At 25.7% G+C, this 15,106-nt stretch overlaps 5 protein-coding genes across 5 annotated transcripts; 4 read left to right on the top strand and 1 right to left on the bottom strand.

The window, feature by feature from the left end:
- Nucleotides 1-584: 584 nt before the first annotated feature.
- OCT59_015703 (uncharacterized protein) lies at nt 585-4,970 on the top strand (the record flags this gene model as incomplete). The annotated part of the gene is made up of 17 exons (XM_025321800.2): nt 585-1,623; nt 1,949-2,007; nt 2,092-2,195; nt 2,267-2,322; nt 2,401-2,444; nt 2,548-2,559; nt 2,644-2,714; nt 2,794-2,818; nt 2,896-3,066; nt 3,147-3,251; nt 3,325-3,381; nt 3,545-3,898; nt 3,968-3,974; nt 4,193-4,251; nt 4,326-4,461; nt 4,526-4,550; nt 4,636-4,970. The coding sequence occupies 17 exons, from the start codon at nt 585-587 to the stop codon at nt 4,808-4,810; spliced, it is 2,499 nt and encodes an 832-aa protein (XP_025167894.2). The 3' UTR covers nt 4,811-4,970.
- A 2,882-nt stretch (nt 4,971-7,852) lies between these two features.
- On the top strand, nt 7,853-9,001 carry OCT59_015702 (uncharacterized protein; the record flags this gene model as incomplete). The annotated part of the gene is made up of 2 exons (XM_025321801.2): nt 7,853-8,588; nt 8,673-9,001. The coding sequence occupies 2 exons, from the start codon at nt 7,853-7,855 to the stop codon at nt 8,999-9,001; spliced, it is 1,065 nt and encodes a 354-aa protein (XP_025167895.1).
- Nucleotides 9,002-9,100: 99 nt separating this feature from the next.
- Nucleotides 9,101-10,048, bottom strand: OCT59_015701 (uncharacterized protein). The gene is made up of 2 exons (XM_025321802.2): nt 9,855-10,048; nt 9,101-9,776 (listed from the first exon to the last, which is right to left on the bottom strand). The coding sequence occupies exons 1-2, from the start codon at nt 9,955-9,957 to the stop codon at nt 9,637-9,639; spliced, it is 243 nt and encodes an 80-aa protein (XP_025167896.1). The 5' UTR covers nt 9,958-10,048; the 3' UTR covers nt 9,101-9,636.
- A 3,687-nt stretch (nt 10,049-13,735) lies between these two features.
- OCT59_015700 (uncharacterized protein) lies at nt 13,736-14,005 on the top strand (the record flags this gene model as incomplete). The annotated part of the gene is made up of 1 exon (XM_066140213.1): nt 13,736-14,005. One exon carries the CDS (start codon nt 13,736-13,738, stop codon nt 14,003-14,005), a length of 270 nt encoding a protein of 89 aa, XP_066003015.1.
- A 150-nt stretch (nt 14,006-14,155) lies between these two features.
- On the top strand, nt 14,156-14,496 carry OCT59_015699 (uncharacterized protein; the record flags this gene model as incomplete). Its single annotated transcript, XM_066140212.1, has 2 exons — nt 14,156-14,398; nt 14,461-14,496. The coding sequence occupies 2 exons, from the start codon at nt 14,156-14,158 to the stop codon at nt 14,494-14,496; spliced, it is 279 nt and encodes a 92-aa protein (XP_066003014.1).
- Nucleotides 14,497-15,106: the final 610 nt, after the last annotated feature.

The raw sequence follows: 15,106 nt of genomic DNA, 5'->3' as shown, positions 1-15,106 counted from the left end.
ATATAAATGTAGAAGAATAAGGTTATTAGAAACAAATAATATTATTCGAATAAACTTAAATGTTTCATTTACGTAAGTCGACCAGGGTGTTAACATTTACTATTGTGCCAAATAAGTAATATTTTTTCGGATAAGATTTAATCTGTAATTCAAATTATTATTCAGCTGATTTGTGGATGTTAAATGATTTCACAATGAGTCATGTATAGAAAACATGGACCAGATGACCCGGATCTCAATAAATCAATTTTTGGTATCAAACTAAAAAAAGAAATTAACTTTTTCTTAAATTGAAAAAAATCACGTTCATTTACTTTAATTATTTCCCGCTCAAAAAAAAGGGAACAAAAATAGTTCATATTTATATTGTTTAATCCTTTTACTCCTCCAACAAACACCCATAAATTTTAACTGTTTGATTTCTAGTGTAGTTGAGACAATGATATAATGTGTAACTATTCGATTAATTTTATTAATGAATTTATAAAATATGTATAGATATATATAATTTTTTTTTTTCATGCACAAACTGAAACAACAAATTTTCTATCGAATTACGAAAAATTTTTCTCTCGAAAAGAATTATGAAAGATTTTATGGATTTAACAAAGTTCCCACCAAAATCACAATATAAAGATTCTTGTAAAAATATATTTTTTTCATATTCACAAAATAATTCAAATTTTCAACAAGGATATTTAGGAATTCAACAAACAAAAATTACTGGTATATTAAATATAAGAAGACCAATTACAAATCCATTATTAACAGATAAAATAGAAATCATATTTACTGGAAAAGAATTCGTTAAATGGAATGAAGCGGAAGTGGGAAACAATATCAGTAATAAATTTATTGAACTTTCATATATTATTTGGGAATCATCAATTAAAGGTGTTTATCAAAAGATAACAGAATTAGATTTACCTTTTGAAATTCCTTTACCTGATTATTTACCAGCTTCTCTTTTATTTAAACGACCTATTACATCTAAAATATATTATATTTTAAAGGCAAAGATTTCTAGACCAACAAAATATTTTGGATTAAAATGTGATGTTAAAATAGTTAGTGTTATGTGTCCTATAACGAGATGGAATTTACCAATTAAACCTACTTCACTGTTAATTCCCATGGTTAGAACTTCAAATCCAACTTCAAAAGGTGTTGAATATGAAGTTAATTTATATCAAACTACTCTTGGTATTGGAAATTCTATTATAATTCCTATAAGTTTAACATTAGAAAATATGAAAGTTTATGTTAAGAGGATTAAAATTTGTTTAAAAGAATATCATCAATTAATGCAAAAAAAAGTGGTACATTATAATTCTGAAGATATTGTTAAATCTGAAATATTTGGTGATCAATTAATGTTGGTTTCTGGTACCATGAATAAGTATGAGATCAAGGCTAAATTAGATTTGGTCACTAAAAATCAAGAGAAACCAATCTTACCTTCAGTTCATTCAGATCATATTGTTATTTGGCACAAGATTGAAGTTAAAATCACCTTAAACGATGCTCCAAAAATTAAGTTTGAGAAAGAAGTTAATGTTGTTAACACTATCTGTGAAGAAGATGCTTCTATGATCACCGAGGAAAGGCGAAGGTCTAATTGGAGTAAAATGGATAAATTATCTGCGAAAGCTGTTTATAATTTGTTAATTAATTAGTGAAGATAAGGGGAAGCCGGGAAGGGGAGAAAAGAATTAATTTTACCTATTTAGATATTTAATATTATATATTATGCGCGCGCGTATTATGTCATTCATGTGAAATTTAATAAAATTCATAATCTATCTCTTAATGAAAATTTGATATTATTTAACATCATCATGTGACATTACGCGATAAACACGATTATTGTTCTCCCTATTTTTTTTTTTTCACGTTTACGAAATTTTTAGTTTAATTTTACAAATATGAATTTATTTAACATTCCAAGATTTCTTTAAATTATGTGGTGTCATTTTATTTTTTTATTTATTAAAATCTTTGTATGATGTAAGCATTCCTTTTTTTTTAGGAAATTAGTTTCTTTTTTTGTAAATTGTACTTGCTTTTATAATTTTTTTTTTTTTCTGAAAGATAATTTATTGTGCCTACTTTGGACCGTTAAGTATAGTTCCTGGACCAAAATTATTTCCTCTTACACGACTCTTTATTTCATTTAAACAAATATCAGGTCAGAGGTAACGTATTTTCAAAAACATTTATTTAAAATCATTTAACCATATTCCAATTAATTCCATTTTCGATTTAGGTGGAAATGGATACAAAATGTAGCAGTTCCTACTTACGGACCTATGGTGAGACTTGGTAGGTTTTTTATTTTAATTGATCTCTTTATTTCTAAAAGATTCTTTTGATATTAATAAGAAATTCTTCTTAAAAAAGGACCGAATTTAGTGTTGATTTCAGATAAGGATGCTATCAAAGAGGTATACATCAGGACTCTCAAATTATTTGACCTTCTTTACATTCATTTTTAAGCATTCGAAATTATTAAAACCAAATGTTTTTTTCTTATTTTTTCACCCCAAGATAATTGCAGCTGTGTGTATATGAATCAATTCGGATTTGCGTTATTTAAATCATCAGTATAATACGATTAATTATAATTATCTTATATACGAATAGGACTTTCCGAAAAATTTTAATTATATAAAATTTAGAACGGAAGATAGGTTTGATACATTATTTTCAACAATGTAAGTCTTTTTTTTTTACATATTTAACGTACATCTTTTTTTAAAATGATTAAAATAATTTTTTTAATATTTAATGCAGTGATAAATCATTCCACAAAAAACGAGCAAGTATTATTAATGTGTTATTGGATATTTTTTTTTCAAATATAGAATTAATAATTAATAATTTTCTTTATTATAGCGAAGAATACTTTCTCCGGCATTCTCCATTAAATATGTATCATCTTTAGAACCATTGATGATATTGTGTGTTAAAGATTTAATTTATAAAGTAGATGAATGTATTGAAAAAAAAACTTTTTCTGATGGAGCTGTACTTAATATTGTTAATCTTGTACAAAGTTGTGTTTTGGTAGGTTTATATTTCGCAATTTTTTTTTTTTTTTTTTTTAGTAAATGAATTTCATAACTTATAATTTTAATTGTTTACAGGATATTATCGGAGAAACTAATTTTGGAGGTAAATTTAATAGTATTGAAACTTTATCTCACCCGTTGCCAGGAAAAGTTTACCAAGAGTTAAGAAGAAGAGCAATGGTATGTAATAACTATTTGGAAAAATTGTTTATTATTATATTCCTAACCTATATAATATGTGATTTTCATTTAGAAATCTTTGTTTCCTTTATTTAAATCATTTATGAAATATGATCAATATTTATTGGATGTAAGTCTTATAATTATTATGTAATTAGAGGTTCTGCAAGTGTTGACATGGTAGTAACAATTATGGCACGGCACGTGCCTGGCATTGATTGTGCCCGCATTTGCAGAACTTATATGTGATATTTCATTTATTGACTAAAATATTTATTTATAATTGGTCAAAGCTTTCAAATGAGTTGATTAAAAATAGAAGACAAGCGGAGAAGTCTAGAGTTGATATATTACAAGCAATATTAGACGTAGTGAAAACCGAAGAAAGTGATCAAATTACAGATTTTGAAATATTTGATCAAATATTAGAATTTTTAATTGCTGGAACTGACACTGTTGGTCTTACGGCTTCAATGGCAATAACTTTACTTGCAAAAAATCCCGATAAATTAAAATTATTACAACAAGAATTAGATAATGCCTTAGGAAATTGTAATGATGAATTACCTAAACATGATCAATTAAAAGCATTACCTTATTTAAATGCTGTTATTAATGAAACGATGAGATTATGGCCTGTTACTTTGGTTTGTTATTATTATTTGTTGTATGAATTTTGGTTTAAAAAGTGAACTAATTGATTAATTTAATAATAGGATGGAGGTAAATAACGTTTAATAAGTACGAAGTATCGGGGACAAGACCGAATTATTGGATGAAAAGTGTGCTACGCAATGGCCAAAGAGTCATTGGGACCAATAATGCCTAATTATCGCAAAAATGGGTGGTCCATTGAAATCGGCATAGCATATCTTTCATATCTTTCGAGATTACAACAGTTTTAACAGTTATTAACTTTTAAAATAATTTATTATAAATAGGTATTGGAAGATCACCTGAAAAAGACACGATTATTAATGGATATATGATTCCCGCTCGCGTAAATATCTATAATAAATATTATTTATTTGTTTAATGACAATATACTAAGAAAAACTTTTAATCTATTAATAGACAAATTTGGTTTTAAATTATTATCATTTACATCATGATTCAAAATATTGGGGTAAAAATGTTGAAGAATTCGTACCGGAAAGATGGTTAGATCTTAATAATTCACCCAAAGATATTTTTTATCCGTTTTCAGCTGGTAAGTCTTACAAATCTATTGCCATAAATTTTATAGAATTTTACTAATAATGTATTTATTGTAGGATCAAGAAATTGTATAGGTCAAAAGTAAGTATAAATATCATCAATATTTAATGTACATTAACAATTTTATATATAATTAATTTTTGTTTTTCTATTTCTAACACTTTAGTTTTGCATTAATGGAAATGAGACTGATAATAGCATCATTATTATTTCAATTTGATGTCAAGGATATTTTAGCGCAAGAGCTTGATATTGTTTGTTATATTACGCCTAGCTTTAATAATTTGAAATATGATTTAGTTTTCAGTAAAAGAAGTTTTAAATCGATTAATAATTGTTAGTTGATCTAAGGATTGGTAAAATTAATTTTATTTATTTATACTAAATTTAAGCTAATATAATTTTATAAAAAAATTTATTTGGTTGAGATTTGCATAAGTCATGTGATCCATTTTTTAAGTCATTAATTAAAGATACAATAAAATAAAATTTAAATTTCTTAGTAGCAAATAATTAAATAATAAGGAAATTGGAATTTATTTATTAAAAATAAAAAAAGGAATTAATTAGTAAATAGTTTACTGCTATTTATTAAAGGATTACTATAAAAAGTTAGGACTTTTTTTAAGTTAAAGTTAATATAATAATTCAAATTACTACAGATTTTTAAATAATTTTTACATTTCAATTATTACAGAATTTAAGTGCAAATTATAAGTTTACCAATAAAAAAAACTGATAGAAATATATTATATTGCATATACTGAAATATTATATATTTAAAAAAAAATATTTAATTATCTAATATAATTAATTAAGGTTTACTTCAAATTACCAGGGTGATCATCACCGTTGGCCAGAATTATCAATTTTTACCAGCACTATATTTTTTAATGCTGGTCGATTGTCATAATTTCAGTCACCAGTGATCATCACCCCCGGTGATAGTTAGAAAAATTCATTAATTAAAAATTAAAAAATAAAATATTTACAAAATAAATAATATAATTCATTGTTAATTACATTTGCAATTTATTATAATAAGCAAATTTAATATTACTTATAAATAACAAAATAGGATAGATTTATTTAAAAACTTAATATCCATTAATATTTATAAGTATTATTAGATGCAACTTGTAATAAATATTGCCAATAAACTTTAAATTCTCTATATTTATATATTTAAGCAACTTTTTTGACTTTTTTATAATTTTATTTGAATGGATAAGTGCAAATTACTTATTATTAAAAAGAAAAAAAAAATACTATTATACTACTATTATAAAGTAACTTAATTTAATTATAAATATAATATCTATTGGATTTAAAGATAACTATATAGCAAAAGATTCATTTAAAATATTTGTTAAATAAATAAAAAAAGAAATATTTATATTATTATAGTAATATATTAATATCAAATAATTATATAAAGTCAGACAAAAATGGTATTTCTAATATTATTCTAGAAATATATGAGAATTTCTAATTTTAATTAAAAAAGGTTTATTTTAGGATGGAATAATAGATATATAAAAAATATAAAATTTAACTGCAATTTATAAAAGATTATCTAAATACCTATTTAAATTATATGACTTTTATTAAATAATAAGTTACACATATAGGTAAATTTTCTATTAATTATTATCAATAGCCTGGTAAATATTATATATAAATTTTCCTTATATTTCATTTGTTATAGTAATTTATTTATTATACTAGATGATTTGTAAAAAAAAAAATTTATATTAAAAAATAAATTTTGATTAAATTATCAAAAAAAGTAAGTACTTATAACTTATAAGTTATAACAAATTATCTAAAATTTTAAGATATGTTAATTAATAGTTAATGCAGATGTGCAGATGTTACTAACTAAAATACTACAAATGTAAATATATATTTTTTTAATTTTATATTAGAAATAATTAATTACCAAATTTTTTTTTTTCAAAAATAGTGATTTTATCATTAAAAATAAATTAATTACTTTTTTAATTTAATTATTTTAAATAGAAGATTTTCACAATATTAAAAAAAGATTTAAGATTATGTTGATCAAATATTAATGTATTAAATATAAACCATTAATATGGTTATTAACCACTTAAAATTCTGGCCGAATTTATAATGTCATCATCATATCTATAAAGAAATTCCGGTTTACCGAATCTTTTCCCGACAAGCCGATAAGCCTAACTCTTCCCCAAGCCCCAAGACCCCATCGACTATTTTTTATCGATTAAAATTCTTTTTTCGAAAAAGATGAAAAATCCTTTTTTTTTCGGTATTATGACACACGTTTTGTTGATCGTCAAAACAAAGAAATCATCAAACAAAGTAAAAAATTGTTTCTTTGACTATAAAACTAAAAATGAATTGACTAATACCAACAACCCAAAACGTTTTGATTTTCCAATTTTAGTCAATAGTTTCTTAAACTAGAAACAATCGTTTTGTCTCTTTTGCACTTTTTTTAATAGCATGATCGTATAAAAAAACATTTAATCCCAAACCGGTTAAGATCGAGTTTTTACTACTGGATAAAAAAAGCACCCGATCCCTTTCTTTGATCCTCCTCGTGTGACTAGTTTGACTCCTTATATGAATAAATAAGTTTGCCCCAGTTTCAGCTAAGATTTTTTGACATCTGATTTAAGATCTGCTGAACATGTATCAAAATTTTGTCAGAAGAATTTTGAATGTTTGTTTTATTCTAATATAGAACTTCTTTTTAATCCAAAATAAGTTTTAAATCTAAAATTATTTTTGTGGCTAGAATGGTCAGAATTAAAGAGCGCATAACTAAAGTATTTAATTATGTCACAACGAAAGTTAATTCGAATAATTCGCAAAAAATACTAATAAAGTTTAGGATTAATTCAATATTTTTAACTATGAAAAATTAATTTATATAATGAAAAAATTGTGTAATCATTATTTTACCTGATTTAAGTAGATAAAGAAATAAAAACTAAAATCAAAATCGGCAAAATGTTCTTTTAAAAAAGGTGAAAATCATTGTTCTTTTTTAATATTTCTAAAGTTACATAAAATGATCATTGTGATGCAATAAAATTATTGGAAACTAAAATTAAATATATTTTTTTTTTATATATGTTGAGGCACAATTAACTTTTACACCATTAATAAAATGGGGTTAGTAATTATTCTACAATAATTGCTCATCAATGTGAAACGTGGATTTGATTCATTATTAAATGGAATTATATCGGGCCAAAAAAACTTTATAAATACCGAGGGTATCCTTCTTTTTAATTCTTTTTTTTTTAAAAAAAAAAATAATATTTTTTTATATATTATATTTTTTCTAATAATTTAAATAAAAATTAATTCATTAATTCACAAAAAAAATCATGCGAATAAATCTTTCGTTGATATACTTTTCAATTATTTTATTAATTCCGTTAGCCTCAGCTCAGTTTTCTTTAGAATGTTTAACAGAAGATTTACCAAAATCAGTTGCGTATACATTAAAAACATCTGATGGGATGACAATTTCCGTTGAAGAGAGAGGAGATATTTCAAAACCAACAATAATTTTTACACATGGATTTTTTTCAAATAAGTTGGCATGGGAGCCTACGTTCACATCACCTGATATGTCTGAAAAATATCATTTAGTAAGATGGGATTTACGTGGAATGGGAGATAGTAGTAAAGATAGTGATACAGATAAATATAATGATATAGAATTATATGCTGAAGATATTAAATTAATAGTGGATAATATTAAAGAAAAAAAAGGAAAAGGAAAAAAGGATAATCCAAAAATTATTTTGGTCACTTGGAGCACAGGATCTATTGTTTCTTTATCATATTTTAATATTACAGGAGAAACAAATGTTGATGGTTATGTTAGTGTTGGAAATAATTTTATAAGTTTTCAAAATGATAATGTTTTTACTGAATATAGTAAACTTACTATTGGTAGTATTGTCACCAGTCATACTTATATACTCATCTTGGATTCACTTAATAATTTGATAAAAAGTTTTACTTCTCCTAATAATCAATTTCCACAGTCAACTATGAATTTTTTTTTAGGAAGTGCTGCTTATTCTCCTTCCGAATCTCGTTCAGCTTATGGAGGTAAAGTCATTATTTAATATTATTATTATTAATGATTTAAATGATTTTTAATAAATTCTCATCTTTCTCTTTTCTTTTTTCCAGATTTTAATTATGATTATACGGAAACATTTAAAAGTCTCTTAATTCCAACATTAAATATTTATGGAAATGATGATAAAGTTGTTAATCCTGTGCATAGTCAAACAATCGCTAATTTAAGACCTGTTGATGGATTAAATCATATTTTGGCTTATGATGGTGTTGGTCATGTTCCTATGTGGGAAAATCCTAAAAAATTTGAAATTGATTTAGATAATTGGATAAAAGATTCTGTTCTTAATCCAAAACATCAAAAAGCGCCAAAAGCGCCAAAAGTACCAACACCACCACAATCACCACCACCACCACCGCCACCACAACCACCACAATAACCGCAGCAAAATCTAAAATTACGTATATAAAATTAATATAACATAGTTTGTAAATTTATTAATAGAATATACACACACATATATTTTTTCTTTTTTTATTGATGGGGCATTGGGCAAAAGCTTTTTTTTTTATATTTTAATTTAATAAAAATTTAATAAAAAATTTAATAAAATTTTATGTATAAATCGATAAATAAGGTTAAGGCAATTTACATGATTTGGGAAACTGGAACTTTTGTTTAATTGTTAATTAAAAAACGATTGATCGAACTAAGCCTCTTTTATTAAGCCGCAAAACTGGTTTATTTGCGTTTATAAATTAAATTAATTATTACTACTATATATATTATGTGAGATTTTCTATATGAGGGATCGATGATATAGGATGTATGTATGTTAAATAACCTGAATAATAATTATTTAATTAATTATAGGTAATGAATGAAAATAAATTTAAACATTATAATAAAATTATTATATAATGTAAAAAAAATTATTGTCATCGAAATGAGTCAAAATTGATGTTTTGGAGCAAAGGGAAAGATTCTAAATCCAAAAAATATAATTTTCTGATATAGAACGCAATTTTAATTTAAATAATGATTTAGATGTGTTGAACGACAATGGTATTTTTATTATTTTCTTATTTTTCCTGCCCCAACAGTTTTTGACCAATATTTTTCCCATTGTTCAATTTCCTTCTGAGTTAATTCATGAGGTTTTGTCGCTTTTCTTCGGGAAATTTTCTTAACATAATCGTTTGGATCACGCTTAACTAATAATAGAATAAAAAGAAATTAATTATATTATAAAAAAAATGTAAACGATTTCTTTCGATGAGAATGATACTTACGTTTAATTTCACGAGCTATTTCCACTCTCTCAGGAGTTGGCAAAGCTAAAACTACAGATACTATCAAAGCCATTAAGGCAAATAATATTAAAGAAAGTTTCATTTTGTATAGCACGAAAAGCAAATATGTTCAATAAGAGAATGTGTGTAATTAATGAAATGGAAAAAAAAAATTGCGTCTTTAGGAGGAATATGAAGAAATAATATTAGAGAAAAAAGTCATTTTTATATTCTGTAATTACTTCGCCACAATGACGATGTTGTATAACGTAATTGAAAAAAGTTGGTTCTTTTTTAACAAACAAAAGTGTAATTTATATTACGGTACAACAAAACCTATGAATTTCCGTTTCGCTCCAATTCGGTTATGTAACAATGCGCAAAATCTATTAGACAGAATCCATGCACAAATATTAGATTGATGAATTTATTGGTACTCATTACAGATACAATACTTTTCCAAAATTTATACATATGAAATCTTATGAACAAGGTTATTATTATAATCCTATAATATATCCTATAATATATTGTTAACCGAATCACTTTCTCGTGCTTAAAAAAAAAAAAAAAAGGATGAAATATAATTCATACATGTAACCAAAAAAAAAAAATTCTTATTATTACAAAAATTTAGTAATTGTACCTCAATGTGAACTTAAACGTCTATATAGATGTTTCTCTGCATCCTTGATAAAGCACATAATTTAATGAGTTTCACGAGCTATTTCATATTTGTAACGTTACTTTTTTTTTCGAAATTAGTATTTACAATTCTGATAATTCTGATATGGTCGTCAAAGTTGTGAAGGCCCCGAGTATCACTAAGGGGAAGTATCATGTGTAATTTTTTGTTGACATTTAATAATTTTTATTTTTCAAAAAATTTAATACAAATTTCAAAAATTAAATTTATGAAACATAACAAAAGTACGGTTAAAGCTCGTTATAATAAAACCCGTTGTAGTAAATTTGCTTATAGTGAACTTTTTTTTATTTCCCCAGTTCACTTTATATGTTAAAGTAAACTTATCTAATAAAAATTTCGATATTAGATTCGTTATAGTGAAATCATTTGATGTGCGAATCACTTTGATATTTTTACCCAATTTAGAAGAACATGCTATATTAAGACAATATCAAATTAAGATCTTATTGTGGCTGAGAAATTAATTATTTTATTATTATTATTAGATAGAATTATAGATATTATATTAATACAAAAAAGTTTCCTTTACCAAAGGTTTTTTTTTAATCTTTATAAATTGTGTAATTAATTACTATAATATAAAAATATAAATTATTCAAAGCTTTTTATTACTAAATAGTATTTGCAATATTAATTATTAAGTTTACTATAAAGTGCTATAAAGAAATCTTCATTATAGTGAACAAAAATGGTTAGAACCTCAGCTTCACTATAACAAGTTTTGACTGTAGATTTTTTGATATAATAACATTGCATATCAAAGAAAGCAAAAATGAAATTCAGTTGTGATAATCTACTAAATAACAAGATCATGACAAAATGACCGTAGGTGGAGGAATTTCTGTGCCCATGCTGATTAATTCTTGTTTAAAATCTGTACGATTTTGGTCTCTTATATTAACTATATTCACACAATTCATGATCATCCTCCATGAAAGGTATGAAAAACAGTATTTTCACTGATAAAACTTTTAAAGCCTTCACCATACACTAGTCAACACCCTGATAAGGTCCATTATTTTTTCGACTGTAGCTGGAACCTCAAGGAGCCTTTCTCGTTTTAATATTGGCAGTGTCCATCACACATCTATTCATCCCAATCCGATGAAACTATGCTAACAAGTTCTTTAAATATTGAACAAGATGTTGCTGTATGGAAACAAGAATATATTGTATTAGCTACTAATCTTCTCGCTAATTTAAATGAAATGGAATTTATAACAAATAATATAAATCCATTTCTGATGGAGTAGACGATGAGGCCAAAAATTTGATAAAAGTAATTGAATTAATGACAATGAAGATATTAGAAATTTAAAGAATACTACGAATAAAGTCTGGAAATAAAGATCTTAATGCAAATAAGGAAAACAAATCTATGATAAAAGAAAATATTTACCTGTTATCTCCTACAAAAAAGCAACACCACCATAATTATAACGCTATATTCTAACATTTACAGCTTCTATATTATATACAGTATAACGTTTTAAGTTGGCTTATAATTATAGTATAGACAATACTTGATAAAAAGATTTAATAGTTTTCTATTATATGCATTGTTTTTTTATGCATTATTTAAAGTAAAGTTCTTGAATAAATTACGTGTTTAAAAAAAAAAAGAGAAAAAAAAATTGTAGCTCGGACGATGATCGCCTGTATAACGCGAGGTGACCTTGATAAGTGCATAGTGTATTGGGTGTATCATCAACCAATTAAATCTAACTTATGTAGTTAGTTTAACATGCCGCAAATCTAACCAATCAGGTCTTGTAGAGATTTGTAGGGGTCACTGTATGAGTTCATCGCACAGAGTACTGTGCTTTACCTTTTTTTTTAAAAGTCTTTCTGTTGGCACACGGCCACATTAGTCAAGTACGGAAAAAGATCGACGAAAATTTTATATAAATATCCGCTCTGACGCTCTTTCGCGCAAAAATGCCGATCGAACGGCTATGAACCTATGAACTGGTCTATTTAAGGATCGGAGGTCAACTACGACATATGTTTTGAAAAAGATAATCAATACTTATTATTCAAAACTAATGTTTAATGGAGTTTAAACTTTAAAGTTATAATCAAATTTAGAAGTATTAACTAATGATAAATTTAGAGCTTTATATCAATTTTGCTGTATTTATCAGTCATATTCGTCATAACTCGCTATCGATATCAGTAAAAATGTCAAATCAACCAAATTTTTTGATCGAAAATTATCTCGACAAACTGGAATTATTTTGATCGTCACTCTTACCTGACATTGTGACATTACTGACATATGGCTGATTTTCCGATTGATAAATTTTTTTCATAATTTTATATGAATTATTGTCCAGAGCAAATAAATAAGCGAATGCAATAATTCTTATTAATTTCCTTTAATTTCCTTTAAATTTATTTTTACAAGAATTATTTATTACGTTAATAATTCTTGTATTTTACTATTCTTTTCTCGTAAATTTAAAATTTTTATTTTACCCAAATTTTTACGTCCAGAGCAATGCAAAGGACAATAATTCTTGCATTTTATATTATTTTCTCTATTCTTTAGTGATTTCAATTTGTAAAATTTCGTTCAGAAATAAAGAATGTCAATTTACCGTATTTTGCGTTATACAAGCACTCCTTTTTCTAGGTGTGCACAAAATTCAATGTCATAACACGAAAAAAGTCATTTTGGATACAACGTTAAACCTAGCTGGTATGGTATTTTCCTGGAGAAAATATTACTGGTAAGTGTCTCTCAATTTTTTATCTCTCGAACAAGAAATTTTGTGTTGATAACTAACTTATTTTATTTCTTATTACTTTCAACACAACAGACTCGCCTATAAACAAAGGAATATCAAGACTAGGTACTGTATAAAGCTATTGTTTTCTAACTTTCGTGCTAATGTGCATTTGATTCATGTTATTTCCATATTTTGTACTGAATAGGAGGTCTTGATGGAACAAATAAACATGGATCGGAAGATGGTCGTGATTGACCTTTCCTGTGATACTATTTGTCAAGGGAAACTAACTATTGACAAACTGCTCAAGTGTCTGCTTAAAGAAAAGATAATTTTAATTCGATCGCCTCCGATGGCAGGCAAGACAACACTTGCACAGCTATTTGAGAATAGTTTGCTTAATTCAGACGAGGATTAAGGCGTGTTTTTCGTATTCGCTAATGTGGATGGATAATAAGGAGGATGATGAGTGGACGTTTGCAGAAGGATTTAAATGTCTTATGAATATGACTTGGTTCGAATTTCTTAATAGTTGTAATGTTAAAACGTTTCTAATTATTGATGAAGCACAAAAAATGTACACTCCAATTAATAGAAGTGAACCTCTTCATGGCGGTAATGTGTTTTGGGAATCATTTAAAGATGTGCAACGATACTTAAAGTTGTATTTGCCTCATATGGATATCTTGGTGCCTACAATATTGAAGTGACTCAAATATGGCTACACAAATTTTTTATAATATGGATCTTTTTTTTTTGCTTATTAGAATAAATATTAGATTATATTTCATTAATAATGGATACAGCTATGATGTTTTGCCATATCAGCTTAAAAAAAAAAAATACTTAGGGATTTGAAGATGCCTATTTCACTGAAGAAGAATTCAAAGACTATTTTTAATAAGTTTTGTAAGAAGAAACTTTCAATGTTAGACGAGAAGGATCTTCAATCTCTTTATCACTATCTATATGTAATAACAGGCCTTCCCGGTTTAGCTGCTTACACTATGGATAAAATTTATGATAAATTCATGAAACATGTGTCTTTATCATTTGAAAAAAAAATTTCTTATTTAAATCACAATTTTTGTGCTGTTGTCGAGGTAAATTTTTTAATTAATTCTATTAACCAAAAATCAATATACTGACAAGTTGTATACTTCAGCTAATTCGTGCATCCTCAGTGATTACTGATGACTGATGATGAAAAGAAACTTGCATTAGTAAAAAGAAGGAATTCAACTCTAACCTTCCCAGCACCATTGTTTCGAGCAATCAATCTCAACTGAACGTCGTAACTGCGTCAAAATCACATATTATTACATTGTTTCCAGCGTAACCATCAAAAATTAAATATGCACATTCATAGCTTACCAGCTTGGTTAGTGTTAAGCTTTATTATTATTATTTTCTGGAAAATATTTGCAATGTTTCTAACTTTCTTAAATATAGGTCGTATCATGATAGAGCCAACCCAGATGTCGGGAACTGCTATAGAGTAACTAAAGTTACTGATCGTACGGTGAAATCGGAAGATTATCAACGCATTTTTAACATCTAATAAGAGGATACTATGTACAGGGCTTATTAATTATCTTTTGCAACATTAAAAAAGACAAAAATTCATTCCAATTACTCTTCCTTAATTTATTATTTAATTCCTATTACTTCCTTTAACCCAATTATAAATCTCCAAAAAATTTCATTCATTTATAAATTAGAATTAGAAATGTCGAGCAATAGTTATAAAATCATATATGATTTACCCACTTAGGACATTTAATGAATTCATCGCCTCAGTGTTCTCAGTA

Source organism: Rhizophagus irregularis, chromosome 23 (genome assembly GCF_026210795.1).
Source record: "Rhizophagus irregularis chromosome 23, complete sequence".
Taxonomy (NCBI): domain Eukaryota; kingdom Fungi; phylum Glomeromycota; class Glomeromycetes; order Glomerales; family Glomeraceae; genus Rhizophagus; species Rhizophagus irregularis.
This window is presented reverse-complemented; position numbering and strand designations above follow the sequence as displayed.